The 16,023-nt window shown below is 36.3% G+C and overlaps 1 protein-coding gene across 2 annotated transcripts; it reads right to left on the reverse strand.

The window, feature by feature from the left end:
* Window positions 1-491: 491 nt before the first annotated feature.
* LOC141898543 (phosphatase and actin regulator 2-like) lies at window positions 492-15,870 on the reverse strand. Of its 2 annotated transcripts, XM_074784493.1 has the most exons (15): window positions 15,745-15,870; window positions 15,138-15,174; window positions 14,673-14,767; window positions 13,826-13,987; window positions 12,724-12,855; window positions 9,258-9,599; window positions 8,483-8,614; window positions 7,244-7,685; window positions 6,656-6,685; window positions 4,817-4,899; window positions 4,275-4,428; window positions 4,145-4,200; window positions 3,970-4,031; window positions 3,713-3,850; window positions 492-3,465 (listed from the first exon to the last, which is right to left on the reverse strand). In XM_074784493.1, exons 3-15 carry the CDS (start codon window positions 14,728-14,730, stop codon window positions 3,373-3,375), a joined length of 1,884 nt encoding a protein of 627 aa, XP_074640594.1. In that variant the 5' UTR covers window positions 14,731-14,767; window positions 15,138-15,174; window positions 15,745-15,870; the 3' UTR covers window positions 492-3,372. The 2 variants fall into 2 exon arrangements, with proteins under 2 accessions (XP_074640594.1, XP_074640595.1); XM_074784494.1 differs by lacking the exon at window positions 6,656-6,685.
* Between the last annotated feature and the right edge of the window lie 153 nt (window positions 15,871-16,023).

A 16,023-nucleotide genomic window follows, 5' to 3' on the forward strand; every position in this document is an offset into this window, starting at 1 on the left:
TATTAGTCCGGTGAGATCTGAGGAAAGTGAAAACCCCTGTGATTGTGAAATATTGATAACTGCTGTTCAGTCTTTGGCAAGTGAGTATTATTAGTTCATGTTTTCCACACTATCGTTATACTGCACTAGATGGTGTAGATCATTATTTTTATCGTGGCAGGCGAACAGGGTGAATTGTTTCAATCGCCGAATGCTTTATTTATTGAAATCATTCTCATAGATTAAGACTTTTAATTGATTCCGTCTGATTTTTCATTTTGGTTGAAGTTAAAGAACTGTATGTCTTGCTTAGTTTTACTAAAGTCTATACTATAGAAACCATGGGCAGAGTTTAAAAATTTTCTTATCTGAGTAGAGTAGATATGGACAAATATTTTCCTTGGTTTCCTCTGAAAAGAAGTAGATGATGATGTTGTTAACATGTGACCCCTGCGTGAAGTGAGAAACCAAAATGAACAAATGGAGATATGCCTATTTATTTACATCTGTAAAATCTCAAATTTATTGCAGAATATAAAGATTTTTTTCTAATAATTTGTACAGACTGTTATACAAGGTAATATTGAGGGTGAAACTAATACAATAGCATTATACATATTTGTAGACAATAACATCCATCCAAGACAATACAAATATATTCAATCAATGATCACAGTCCACTTAAAAAACAAATACCACGTTTAGAATATTGAACCAGCTCTAATATAGATAAATACATGCGTTTAATCTTGTGCTAAAATAAATTTAAATATCATTATAATTTGTTAAAGATAATTCAATACATGAAATTCTGATCGTTTGATGAAAATGCTAAATTTGAAATCGTTTATTATCCCTGAAATCCAGATGTATCTACGTATTCTAAACATTGATTTCGTTGAATAATGTTTTGCAAGTTGTAATGCGTAAAGTCTTCATCTATGAATTAATAAGATAATGATCCATGCAAGAAGTTTATATAATGCAAACAGAAGCGAACCGATGGACAAGCTAACAATTGAAATATGACTAGCTAAGAGGCATGTACCTTAACACAATAGTCTCATTACATAGATCAACTTAAAATCATTGACATTTGCGTGCAAGTTCTCGATATATAATGTATATAGTGTAGCGTACATAGCCCAACATAATCACAACAGATCCACATGATCGATTCAACTGTACAAAATAGAGATGCCTTATACTCATCACCCTCAAAATTACTGTACATTAAAAAACTCACATTCCACTATACAGTTTGTGTCCATATGTGATGTGCATATATCTATAGCTTACACGTATTACAAAAGAATTTCCGATTATTAATAAATCACGTTTGCTGATGGATGACTTGATTCACTCAGCAAAAATGACCGTCTTTCTGGGCAACAACTCAGAACTACAGGTAATACTGCACTCCTTTATCAAGTCACCGCGTTAATCAGAAGTTGTGAAAGTCATTTGAGGCAATAAACTTAATGAAAAGGTTTATCTACAAAGAATAAGTGACCTGAACCCAGTTCCATAGTTCAGGTTCAGATTTGACTATAGTGTTTATTTCATCATTCAACGCAATGAGTCTAATCTTTCACCCGCGGAACTGGAATAATGAGTCTAGCATATCACATATTGACATCGAGTCCACTTAGTGATAAAGATTTCTTCATGGCTAATGAGTTTTTATCCATTTTACTCGGGATAAAATCCACTTACCAGTCATCCATAATAATAACAACTTATGCATATCACATTCATATTATTATTAGAAGTATATGTAGTAATATCATTATAAGATATACCCGGTTTATGAAAATAAATTTGGAATTTTGTTGTCAAAGCCCTGCCACATTTGCTACAATTATTAATCCGTAATTCATCAATTCATTGCAAGCTAAATATATCTGTACTTGAATGCTATATATATTTTTCATTCATTTACACATTTCATTAATAATAATAATAATATTAATATCAACCATTATTATTTATATCAATAGAACTATATATACAAACATATAATACAATAATAAAACTATCTTTTAACAAAGAGGACATCTGACAGCACAGATTAAAATGAAGTTTGCTTTGCTGTTGTTGTTTTTAAGATTGCACATGTGTAATTATTACGTACAAGCACAACAGCATAGCATCGTTTAGAAAAAAGTGCTGCCCTCTACCTATAGAAAGATAATGACAATGATTTGATGCAATGAAATACACAAAATCTTACACGAGTCCCGCTCTCCCTAAAAATGAAGACAACACATTGTATATTTTCTTCATAATACTTGCCAAGATCATTATCTCTAAGGCATTGTTTATCAATAATGTATGTTTCTGTTTGCTGATATCAAACACAATAAAACCCATGGCACTTATAAAATACCCATTCATTCAAATGGAATTCACTAAAACTGTGGTGATCTCATCTCTCACCCCTGTGTGTGCGTGTGTGTGTATGTAAATATGTATATCTATAGCTTTTGGTACATCGAGTAAAGGTGAAAACACTTCAAAAGCAAGGAACACTGAACTCTCAATTCTTACAGCAAAACAGATGACATGTTCCATTAATGTATAGCCCATGACCGTATTTTCACATGACTGAATTTACTAGTACCTGTTATTAACATCTCACAGTCCCAAAAAGTTTTATATTTTCAGGCATCTTATATGAGTCAATTACCTAACTGTGAATTCTACCATCCAAAGTTGCTACATTCAATTCTATTCAATTGATCGTTCGTTCGAAAGTGATTGTTTTCTAAGATAATGAGCTTCTTCATCCAGGTGACATTTACTACCAGAAATACCGCATGATCTAACTGATGACAGTAACACAAAACAGATTTGAAGTACCAGCACTTCAGTAGTGCCGCAAGACCAGAGCCAAACTACAATTGATCAAACCTAGGCTAACAAAACAAGATGCAGACATTTGGCACTTAAATAAAGCCGATAGATTGTAGTTTGTTCTTCGCTAATCATGCATATAGCGCATGGAGCAAATTATCTGAGTATTCAAACACTGAAGAAGCCGTGCACCGATTTATGTAAGCCCACATTAGTTTTACCATACACAACCCAAACCTATAGATATATACGTAATATATGGCGTCGCTCACTGCTGAGATACTGATGATTACACCGTTATATTTACACTTAGAAGGTACCCATCTAGACAAATGATTATAAATGCAAATCAACAGAAATGTGCAGCACCAACGAAGTCAGAAATCAACGATGAAAGGTTATATAGCATTGTCATCATCATTATTTCGCTATCTGGCACTGATCAGCACAATCTGCACACATATTTCCATCACAGTGCCGAGCTATCTTGCAGATATGATTACTCGCTGACTTCACCAGAATCGGGAGTGGCGGAAATCATGGCCGATGAAATCTAGTGAGATGACGACTGTTCTCATGGACGGCCATTTCTGAGCTTTTGAATTCGTTCAGTTCTTTTCTAATTGAAGCCTGAAAATAATCAAGAAATTGAAGTTAAGACGAATTAGCGTAGAAAAAGAACTAAAACCTTTCCAGTACTAACATGCTGGAGATTATTTGATAATCTACAAAGAAAGTACAACCTCAGTAACAGGCCTACCGCGAAATTGCATCTTCCTCACAGTGCGGTGTAGGCACAAGATATGGTGGGTGGATTATACACCGCATAGTGGGGAACACACGCTGAAAAGGTGAGAAGTATAAACATATCTCGTACCTTATCCTTAGGTGTTAATCTTGTCCATGGTTTGTCAGCTCGACGGTCATATTCGCACGCTTCTGTTAACTCGACATAGTCTTTGAATTTTATAATCTTTCGTTCCTTCAGTTCCTCGACTGTCGGTCGGAAACTCAACTGCAAATATGAGTAAAACAATCAGGAACATAAAGAAAGTGATGACAGGCGATGCACCTTTCTATACTATCCAAAAACAAGAAAATAAACTGGTTTACAACAAAATATAGAATACATACCTTTCTTATGAGAACTTTTTTCTTTTCTTCCTTTTCTCTTCTAAATTCTTCAGCGGTTTGTCCTGTAATATTAGTTAAAATTGCATGTATTCGCAAGTATTTACGATCACGAATTCGTCGTAACATTTCCAAATTACTAAGTGTTAACTGTAACAATAGCCGAGATTCAACTTACTGTGTAAGATATTCTTCTGTTCTAACTCTTCCTGTGATGGGCGAAGACTAAGCCTCCTACAAAACAATCATTCAATCAATCAGTCAATCCAAATTCATAACGCGTAGGAGTCCTATAATTCAAATCTTACCGTGTCAGTTTACTTTCAACGTGTTCCTTTATTTGTTGTTTTTCCTCATCCGATTTTGACGGTATGATATTCTTTTCTATCAACACGCGGCGATCTGGACGCGTGCTCAGAAAACGCGCCAGACTGTCCTTCCGCGCTACTTTAACAGCTAGATCTGAAAAATAAAATCATGTTCATTTTACGAAACAACCGAGCTATGAATGCGATAGAAGGAAGAAGATATTTTGCCAATTTGGCATTATTCTAGTAAACACAATTGAAAACACACGAAAATGCATTCCTACAGAGTTCAATAAAGGGTGAGAGTAAGATTCTAGGGTATAAGGATTAGGTGGTCGCATGTTCCACTAGCACACAGTAGGCTGTGGGTTCAAATCCCGATTTTTGGCTCATTTTTCTTGATGCTACAAGACCTCGGTGCATGTGCGCAATACCACAGAACAATCATGAATGAGCTAAAGACAAAATCGCATTGGCAAGAATAGTTCCACAACGAAAAAATGTCTACTTTCTTAAAAGAAATATTGAGCCCAATCACTCACCATCTTCATCTTCTCGCCAATGTATTTCTTCATCATCCGATGAATCGAATTCACCTGGGTAATTCTCTTTGTCCCCAATGGCCCTAAAACACAAATGATTACATGGACAATGTAATGGGGGAAAAACAAGTCTTCACATAAATAATACATCCTGAGTAATCGGCAATGTATACGCATCAAAACCGGAAATATCTTTGAAAGGATAAATTGTATGATTAAAGCAGTGAAGACAAGACACATCTTTTTAAGCAACTTTGATATATGAATCAATCTTACACGTGACAACCACCAATTGTTAGTAAATCTACGGGGATAGCATTTTATATACAAGTATAAACCGGCTAAATCAGATTTCCAGCATAAACTGTAGTTATGAATCAGGGTATACTATACACAAGTACTATCAACTCAGACACGCTATATCAACTTAATCATTCGGGAAATCCAATCCATTCTATAGCAAATACTGCTAACGAAAATTGGTTGCATAATGAAGTAAACATCTGTATTTGTATTTGTATATATATATATATATATATATATATATATATATATATATATATATATATATATATATATATATATATATATATATATATATATATATATATATATATAATCATCCTATGCACAATATTCATCGGTTAGTCTTCATACACAGTATCAAATAGTCTTAAATTCAAGCCTGTTACTGTTAACAGTGCGCAATAATCTATCGTCAAACTAAATAACGTAATTACGCATGATCTATTAACACAGATTTCCAGTATCAGGAATCCTCTCTAATAGAACAACATAATTAGATAACTAATTATAAATATGACTACGTACAGTAGACCTAGCAGCGGCTATTAGGAGAAATATTGCATGATTTTTATGATGTAATACTCTGTAATACTCGGGCGCCCATTATTCTATGAATGCATATATAATCATCAGATATGACAGGGTATTGTTTTCATTTCAATATCCAATCGCTCCTCGCTGTAACTCAGGTTAAGGAGATATTTGTTCTTAAAACCGAGTGAAGGTTTCACTATCAATGATTAGCTACTTTCCGCATTAGAAATTTCTAATCCACACGACGACACTTGAAGCATTTTTGCTGCAGATGAAGCATTTTTAAATATGAATGAAAACTGCAGCCTAAAGAATCGTCAAGTGGACCCAGTAAACTCTTCACCCACTTACAGTAGGCATTTAAAGGGAAGGCTTGATAAAGATGACATTTCCGGAACGTGGCTGCGTTAAACTTTATTGTTACGAATATACTGTATGTTTACCATGCATAAAAAGGACGCACGCAATTTTATGCAAACATTGTCAATAAGTACTCATTTCAGAAATGGACAGTTCGCATGCCATTCGTAGTTTAATCATTATAACTATTGCAAACGAGAATAACCTTCAATATTCACAGTCAACTATATTCGTATTACGGAAGAGTTTGACCATGCATCGGATGCTAATGAAATGACTAGGAAACAAACAACAGCTCCTGCAAACCGGAACATATTTCATAAATCATTGATAATACATCGGTTATCATTCTCTAGGGCATTAGAATTAATATTACAGTGAGGTGGTTGACGCTATGTCAAGAATTTAAGAACTTTTCAGAATGAGAAAGATAATCAACTGTATATCCAAAGACTTTCGGTCATCAATAGCTCATAAAATACTTGACATAGTGAGTACTAGCATTCTCTACAATATAAATGTATATGTATATATATGTGATACGTGTACTGATTCTCAGAGAGATAGAAAGAGAGCCTGAGTTGGGCATTCATTCATTCATTCAAGTGAATTGTTAGTTTTTTCGTCCCATAATTTTACCTTCGTTTCGTCTTTCGTTTCAAATATGTCCTATTTTAAAAGAGTTGCATTCAATGTTTTAAAGAAGTGAAGTAATCGTATAGTATCAATGTAATTCAGCTGCTATTTTCGCGTCACGAATGAATATATGATTACATGTATGAACACAAAATTTTTTCATCATCGTTAATGATAACCACAGGTCATCATTTATTATCATGATATATTGCGGATGAGTTTATAAGCTGAATAACGAGATCAATAAACGATATTGATGACAGCACGAATGAATGCTACCACACGGGAGGAGGTCGACTTCAGCTGACATTTTATTCTATATAATGGAAAGTTTTCGAACCGTGGCTGCCGGCTGAACATGAATGCGAATAGCATTTTTAACTAAAGCATTCGCAAAAAATCTAAAAGCTTAACATATTGTTAACTTTGAAGGCTAATTTAACAGCTTACACCAAAGTGACAATGCATTACTAAATGCTTTCAGTTAATTACGCAATGCAGGAAGCATTTTTAATCTAAATTAATTGAAATATATTGATTGGAAAGTGTTATAGAACCAGCAGTAATAGGTCGGTCTGCGTAAACACTTACCGAGCCATTTTAACGATCTTTGGTTTTGGTTTCGGTTTAGGCGGCACTTTAGGCAATGAATGGTTAGTTTCGACCATCATTGATACATGCGCCGACTGCGAATTCTTCGTTCGCGAACCCTTCAAAGCGCTACGTTTCGGCTGCATCGTGAAGTCCGGCTCTTTAGCGGGAACTTCATCGAATATCGGATGCGGTTTCATTTCGTAGCCGGAATGACGAGTATTCGGCGACGGGTGACCGTCCGACGAGGTCAGCGGAGGTCGATGAGTGATAGGACTCGACTGCGGAGGTGGGGGAAACACCATCACCGGTGAATGTCCTTTCTGACTCGATAGTCGTAAACTCGAGGTACGATCGGATTCGTTATGTTTGGGAACGTTGTCGTATTCCTCGTGTACCGGAGGTCCGGATAGTCGCGACTGTAACGCAGATTCCGCATGATCTGAAAATCAATCCAATAACCAGTTGAAATACATATAATGTTCATTGCCTTCACACAAAGTTTATAAGATTGAATTTAGTCCAAAAAAGACCGATCCAGATCCGGTCTGAATTTCATAATGGACAAATTTTTCTTAGTTAAACTTTGCTTTAAATAATTTCCAGTTGATCACGGTGATTGAGCTGGACCAGAGATAATAACTGACTAAAACACACAGCATTGATTTGGTACATTTTGAATTTGATTGTTCCAGGTACGAGCAAAATAAGAACAGGCTAACTAGCTGTAGCATGAATGCAGCTATAGATTCAAATCTGATCGACATGTTCTCTATCACTTGATAAAGGTCAATAAGTGTATTCTTACAACAGATGGCATTCAGTAAATTATAAATCCTGTTGATATCTCAATAGCTGTCAGTGATTACTTAAGGGTCCCTATAGATCAGTCTTGGATATAAGGATCTTTCAAGGAGTTTTAAAGGAGAAAGTTTCATATTTCAAGAAAGTGCCCCTGCATCACTTTTATATCCAAATTACCGTAGACTCCTAAATTGGTACTGTTCATCTCGGTAAGCCGTTAATGCGGTGGTTTTATCATAGGGGAACAAAAACATCCTGGTTCCAACGGTACTGATTTAGGCAGAGTCTAATGTATAAATCATCTAATTTCCAATTTCCCAAAATTGAAGGAGTTCTAAAGGAGTTTCTGATGTCTTGAAGTTTCAAGCACCTCGAAAAGCATTTTTCATTTAGGAGTTATCAAGGAATTGAGAGTCGCAGGGACCCTGTACTTACTATGATGTGAATGTAGTTTCTGTGGTGGGAGTGGTGGCAGCACTTTAAATGCCATGTTACTCTGTTGATGAGGATTCAAGGCTGGACTATCACGACCGGACATAACAACAGGATTGATGCGTGACATCGAAACTATAAATGAATACAAAATAATCAATGCATGTTCCTCGAGTGTATCATCCGCCCCCCCCCCCCCCCGGGCAGGGATTTGAATCTGATGACATCATGAGACCCAGAAATCTGAGTGCGACATGTGCAGGTTAGCCATGTACCCGCACGCTAGGGCTAAGCAGCGAGGGTTTTGTGCAGAGGCAGTCTCGATGCTATCGGGTTCAAATCGCCGAAAAACTGAAATCGGATTTAGTGTTAATAATCCATGTATTTCTAACAGGGCGCCAGTGTTAATTCAACATCCCCCCGGAGAGCCAGCGTTATATCGCATTCTAAGCCGATCGAACGCGCGATCATTTAACAACGCAGGCGAATTATTTACAATAAAGCAGTACAAATCAATAGTTCCATGAAACGTATTCAATTCACACAAAAATAATGGCAGGGCTTTGCACGGATAACAGGTGGACGAGCTACTATATCTTTCATACGGCCCTGATTCGATTTACACCAGCTATTGAGATTTTGTGCGGTGGAACCCGGACAATCGTTTTTTTCCGTCCGTTCTCAGTTTTATCATCACGCGAAATTTTCATCGCTTCGAAATCTAGACAACGTATAGACTTTTTAAAACATCCACGGATGTCACGTACTGACTACTTACCTACATCATTACTGGAACTAGACGTCACTTGTTGCATTTGAGAGGAATATGAAAACGTTGTAGTAGATGATGGTATCACAGAATTGTCCTGATGATACTGACCAGATGTACAGTTATATTTTCCCGAGTCTCGAGGGCCGTAGTTACCTCCCGAGTCTCTTTTATACGTTCCCGAATCACGGATTCCCGGTTTGAAATGTCCGGATTCCCTGTTAAAATTGGGTACGCCAACATTTGGCTCGTCGGTATTGTACGATGAACCACCATTCTGATTTGAGTTACTATTCCGAAATGATCCGTTAGCAGTAGGTACTACCTCACTCTTCTCTTCTTTCACCGCTTCTGCAAAATATAAAAATGTTAGTTCTGCGTTAGATTCCTCTAGAGAAATATTTCACGTACTCAATTTCACTACACAAACTCATGATATTAGAGAGTCCTATCGGAATAGCTCAGAATAATTTTCAACGACTATCCACGATCCTATATTATCTTACATTAAGATCATCAATTATTCTATTTTAGAGTAATAATGGGTAAAGCTACTGTGGCAAACGAAATACAAACAGAATCAGCCGGTGTCGGTGTCGCAAGGGTACAATACAACATCAACACTGGATAAGACAATAATCAAGACGTTTGCCCAACAAGCCCCTTCCACCCTCCTTGAACAGATGCACTGCAAGTGAATAATTCTCGAGATCATAGTTATAGTTCTGTTAAACCTTGTATCCGAGTAGCGATCACACATAAATAGACACCACCACGTTGACATTTCATTAAAAACTCCATGTGTTTTCTATGTCACGATTGATGTCGAAATAATCATAATCGTAATCCACGAAACGACGCGATAATGATACCAATTATAACGAGAGTCCAGTTGATCGGTCTACTATAGAACCATAGATATATGTTATCAAGACCTGATAGGGTCACCTCTCAGGTGAGTTCCCTAGTAAACAAATATACAGGTCATTCAATTAGTTTAATCAATCAAACTTCCCAAATACGAACTTAAATTTCAAATCAATTATATCAGTTATGAAGAGATATGGGTGGACTGACCCCTTCAGTCATTTCAATGTTTACTGTAACTGATTGGGTTTCTTATATCATTGGGTCATCAAGTTACAAACATTATATAAACAGGTGGTACATACAGTATACACTAATTTAGTACCACCATCTGGTCCCCTATATCTAGGATAATAATTGCGTTCAATCTTACTCTAAACAAACTCGGGCTTTTCCCACATTTTCAAATATCTCTATAATAACGAAAGCCAAGACTATAACCTAGTAGTACTCAGTACATACTATTTACATGTTACATAATTGCAAAAAAGTAAATGAAGTTAATGATTTTAAGCGATGAAACAGTAATCACGGGTTGTAGTGCTACATGTATGTACAGGGCTATGTACACATACGATACATATGTACCAGTATAAACGTACAAGCTTTCAATACACTAATTAATATCGCTACAAGCAATAATATTTCATATCATTTGCTACAAATACGAATTGCTAAGAATTTAATGGTTTCCTTCATCGACGGGTCGAAAATAGCCGGCATAATCTACAATGCGTAGCAGCAAGGCCACTGTTTGATTAGCCATATACGCAGACGCATATACATAATCGATTCAATGATTTATACCAATGTACAGTAATTAGTAGTTAAGCACCATAGAGAACTAAAACTGGCAGCAAGTTCAATCGTAGCAGTAGCAACAGACTTCTGTTCCACTAGACATACCTTTAGAGCAACAACCCGATCCCATGATAGTGCTGTTGCCTTATAATATTCCCGTTGATGTAAAATGGTGCAGTACTTTGACAAACAAACATACTGTCATGTCTGCTGTGTGGACTATAGTCTAATATCTCAGTCGTATATAGATCTATAATACAGGTCATAACTTCTACATACTACACAACACAAACGGAATGTGTTTAGCCAGTTTTCTGGAATGTGCCAACGTTAACCAGTAATGGTTTTTAGGGGTGGCAGCACAGACAAAAACCACCGAAATTAATGGTCTCTACGCGATAGACGTATAATTGTTCGTAATAATACCTCTATTAAAAATATTCAGCGCCCTGTGGAGAAGTTTATAACTCTATGGCTGAACAAATATGAACAGATTTATATGCACGAACGAGAGCCATCTCTGAGGCTATTTATAAGATCGACGTTAAAAACAATTCAGAGTATCACACTTCCTCCTGTAAGAAACACGCACAGACAGCAGACGGCTTTAAGGATATTACAAACATTGTATATTCATTTATACAGCAGGTAAAACATCTTCTTCAATTCAATTTCTAGGTTCAATGACTCAAGTTTCTTCAGTATAAGACAGATTGCACTGAATGAAAAATAACAATCCTACTGAATATAAATTGTACGCATTTTTTATTACTCACCCCATCGGGTATATTCAATTTTATTACGAACATGTGATATATGCTGGTATGCAGAGCTGCCTGTAACCGATGCATGTCTCAATCGAGGGGGGGATCATGATATCAAACAAATAAGAAGAAATAAACCGAGGCCCATACCGAGGGGTTCCCCCTAAATCCCTGCTATTCGCCTGAGTTCTGCTATTGACTGTCCCGCATATTTCTGCATTTGTAAAAAACACCCTACAAAAAGCTTCATGCCTGCAGCACTCACGATTGCCAGAAGAGCTGGCAAATGAGTTCCACGTAATCTAGAGAGGCCCAAGAGAGTCTGCATACAGGCCAAAAGCAATTCTTAACAAGACAAACAATTCCTTGGACAAAAATTCAATTTCAATACGAGGAAGTTTGCCACAATCAAGGTCAAAACGGAGACTGTTCCTGAAAATGAGTGACAGAAGAATGGTAGCTCTTGTGTGTGTGGTATTATACAAATTACATGGTTTATGAGATTTACTTCTACAAAGATTGATTACACATAAATATAGAGGTACAGTCAACCTGGACAAACTACAGGGACTGAGAAAATTCGTTCGAATTAAGGATCCGAAAATAATTTCATTTTTATCCCAGATATTCAAAAGTCTACTACACTAATCGTCTCAATTCAAAGCGTTTCTTAATAGAAACAGTTTCGTGTTTACTACAAACACTGAAACCCTGGAGACACGCATTTCAACTTAGCTCGCACGGAAATATACGCTATATAAGGCTAAAAAAAATTGATACCTTGTTTCTCCGCTCTGCTGAGCTTAAATGTTGACCCGGCCGGCCGCCTATCTACCCTATACATTACTTTTTTTAAAATCGTGATCAATTTTACCATAACAGACCCGGCCGCTATAGAAATGAACTGTTTATAAATTTTATCATATTTTACAAAAATGACCCGGCCGCTGAGGAGAAACAAGGTATCATTTTTGTTTAGCCTAAGTTCTAGTCTAATTTAAAGTCCGAGTTAAGCGAAGTTAACTGTATGAATCACAACATACCTAATTCACGCTGACGAATCAATGACGGTGATTCCTGTTGCTCGATTTGATCGGCGTCGTAATTCTCTTTTAATACTCCTTTACGAATTAATTCCTCGCGACTCGTTCGAAACGAAATCTTCCTCTCGAGATCTACAACGACAACAACAACAAAAAACAATAGATTATCTTCGTTTCGTACAGCGACGGGTTGTAACTGAGTTATTCACGTCGTTTTCCCTGACTTGGACTACTAAGAATCCAATCAATATATGCGGTCAAATATGTAAGACATGAATGGTAACTCTGCAATCTCAACAAATTTTCCTACATTTTCCGTGGTTTCTAGCTTCTTTACAAAATTCGACTTTAGAAAAGAAATAAAATCCCCTGACTTTCCACCGATTTCCAGGCGAGTAGTCACAAGTTTAACGTACAATTTATAAAATTCTTAATCCTGAACATTGTGAGTTGTTGTCATGTGTCTTGGTGTCGTTGCTTTAGTGCCTCGATAATGCACACACACTCATATACACACATACAAGCAGCACAGATGAACACGACAGCTGTGCATCTCTTTAACTCACAGAAAATTCATATTATTCACCCGTACAGTTGATATAAGAATCGGTCAATAAGATCGAACGTTTGCTACCGATTTCAATTAACAATTCATGAAAATCGATAGATGAATCAATAACTGTTTTTTTCCTTTTCGATCTGAAATTGATGCAGATATATTTTCTCGACTCAACTGACTCTCGAATGTCTTCATTATCGGCACCGATTTATAGTTCATTTAAGAAATTTAAGTTCATTAGTTGAAATTAAAAAAATTTTCTATCAAATTCCATTAGAAAATATTCAACAGTTTCTCCAGGAAAGCTACGTACATTGTTGACAAGAGATAATATTTCTATTAATAATCTTTCGATGCATATAGTTTTTAGTTCACGTCAACAGCTGTTGATACTACTAACGCCTCCTTGAGGTATATTAACAAACTAGATTGATATACAGTATAGTATTTCAGTATTGACTTCCCTCGAATCAATTTTTAAATAACTCATTTACATGCATTTGAAATCGGGTCTCAGTTAGGTCGTTAAACAGAAAAACTCACCAACTGCAGTCTTCTCAAATTTATCGCTCTTCTTTTTTCGCTTCCATTTCCACGGACGAAAAAATCTGCCGATAGCGGATAATTTGCTCTTTCGTTCGGTGGGTGGTGATCCTGAGTCTTGAGGCATCGTACCCGTCTTCATGCCTCCATTCTGCTTCGAGGCTGAAAGAATAAAATACACAACATTCACCAATCCATAGAGAGTTGAAACGGGCTCCTTCTGCAATAATAGATCCGTCGGTTAATCACGGCGACATAAGCGGATATTCCCCCAGTTTTAGCACGTGTATTATATTACAAGCAGTGTTAATTAGACTGATGTTTCACCTGTGATGTGACATCACTAAATCGTTATCGATTTGAAATGAGCGAGCAAATCAAAAACCCCTAATTAGTGTCGCGACGTGAAGCCATAGATTGAGTTTTCAATAGAGATCCGTTGCAAAAATTTGGGAAGAGCAAACTACGTTGGACGTGTAGCTAAAAGCTAAAAGCATTGACTCTGTATGCTAAGCCACCACCACCACCAACCAGGGAGTGAGTGAAAGAGTGTATGCTACAGGTGATTGTGTCACCAGCACGCACAGATACAGTGAACCTAAGTCTCGATATTGGAAAATCATTAAAACTACACCGAGGTGTAGCAAATTGTATTAGCAGTGCTTTAACACACCAATATTATCATCAGACCCATAACCATTTCGAGATACAACACGGATATCTTTTGTTTGCCGACAAAAAGCTTTCAACAAAATAGGTATCATACCGATGGAACTAAAACTAAAGTTTAGCAAACAAATAATATCTGATAATAATTCATTGATATCAGTAGGTAGTATATACTCACTGATTGATAATTGGGTTTTTAGAATATGAACCTTAGCGGCTAACGATTCATCATTCATTCTTCTTTCAATTAAAGTTCTCAAGTCAATTAAAACCCTAAGAAATGTTTATGTAAAAAAAAAGATGAGCAAAACATGCAAAATGTCAAGACTTCCCACAGACTGTTGTATAATATGCAGTCTATGCCGCTACCGAAGGCTGAATTCTTAAAAAGGTTTTTCTTGCAAACGTAAATATTCAGAATATTTCTTATCGAGAAGGTTTTTTGTTGAGTACATCGTATAAGAACAATGGCAATAGATGACTTCAATTTTTAAATCGAGTAAGAATTCAATTTGAAAGTAAAACAATTAAAGAAATCTTTCAACTGTAAAACGAGAATTTTCGTTTAGTTATTAATGAAATATCAGTTTAACGAAAAGAAAGTTAGAGGGTTAGTGAACAATCAGATATATATGAAGACTACCTTTAGTAGTGTGCTTGATCCTAAACTGAGGAGCTACCTGTGAATAAGGAATACACATAACAAGGTTAAGCACAAGATTACACGACAAAATCATCTCAAAAGCGGCAGCACGAAATTAAACCCAGCATCTAAATAAGACAGTATCATTCATTGCAGGTACGATCTCTTAAAGCATGCAGCTTTAGAGCTAGAGGGAGGTAAAAGCATAAAAAGCTCAAGTAATCAAATCAAAGAATTCATTCATGTTGTTTTGAAGTGAATTATTATTAAACAGACAGAATCTTCTAATTAAAAGCTGCATTTGAAAAAGATGCTAATAAATAACGAATCAACATTTCAGCCAGCATTCTCAAAAAATAGATTGGGGTTGAACTTGAAGGTCTAATTAGCATTTCTATAATAGACACCAGCGTTATAATGTTTACAAGGATGATATCCAAGCCTGAGAGTAAGTGTGAAGAGGGAAGGGGAAAAGATACGGGCCCAAAAAACTACGATCTGAACCCAGTCAAAAGATTCGCGGAACGGATGACGCCAACGGCCACAACTTTCAAGCTCAAATGATCGTGAAAATATCGATAGAATCACAATAAAATGAAAACCATACCGTTCTCTTCTGCATCTAATTGCCTTGGAGAATAATCTTCACTTTCAAAATCTACAGGAAATTGTTCGTTTTCGTCGGAATATGAAGAAATATTATCATCAGAATATGTTTTGGTGGCCATTACTGTGAACGATTGCTTATTGCTTGATCGAAGACACAAGCGCTCGATATTGCGCGCCACGAATAAAGCAGGTTCGAATCCTCTATTATAGCCAGATCTGAAAAAAGGCACAGAATTTAGATTTTCGAAAACTTTTGATAGATGTTTGCTCGAGAGAT

The sequence above is a fragment of the Tubulanus polymorphus genome, chromosome 2 (genome assembly GCF_964204645.1).
Source record: "Tubulanus polymorphus chromosome 2, tnTubPoly1.2, whole genome shotgun sequence".
In the NCBI taxonomy this organism is placed as follows: domain Eukaryota; kingdom Metazoa; phylum Nemertea; class Palaeonemertea; order Tubulaniformes; family Tubulanidae; genus Tubulanus; species Tubulanus polymorphus.

Coding starts and splice junctions, on each gene's coding strand:
- LOC141898543 (XM_074784493.1), bottom strand. CDS start 14,730: ATGAATGATGAATCGTTAGCCGCTAAGGTTCATATTCTAAAAACCCAA. Junction 4,429..4,816: donor TTGGCGAGAAGATGAAGATG/GTGAGTGATTGG, acceptor TTTATTTTTCAG/ATCTAGCTGTTAAAGTAGCG. Junction 3,851..3,969: donor AAAAAGTTCTCATAAGAAAG/GTATGTATTCTA, acceptor TCATATTTGCAG/TTGAGTTTCCGACCGACAGT.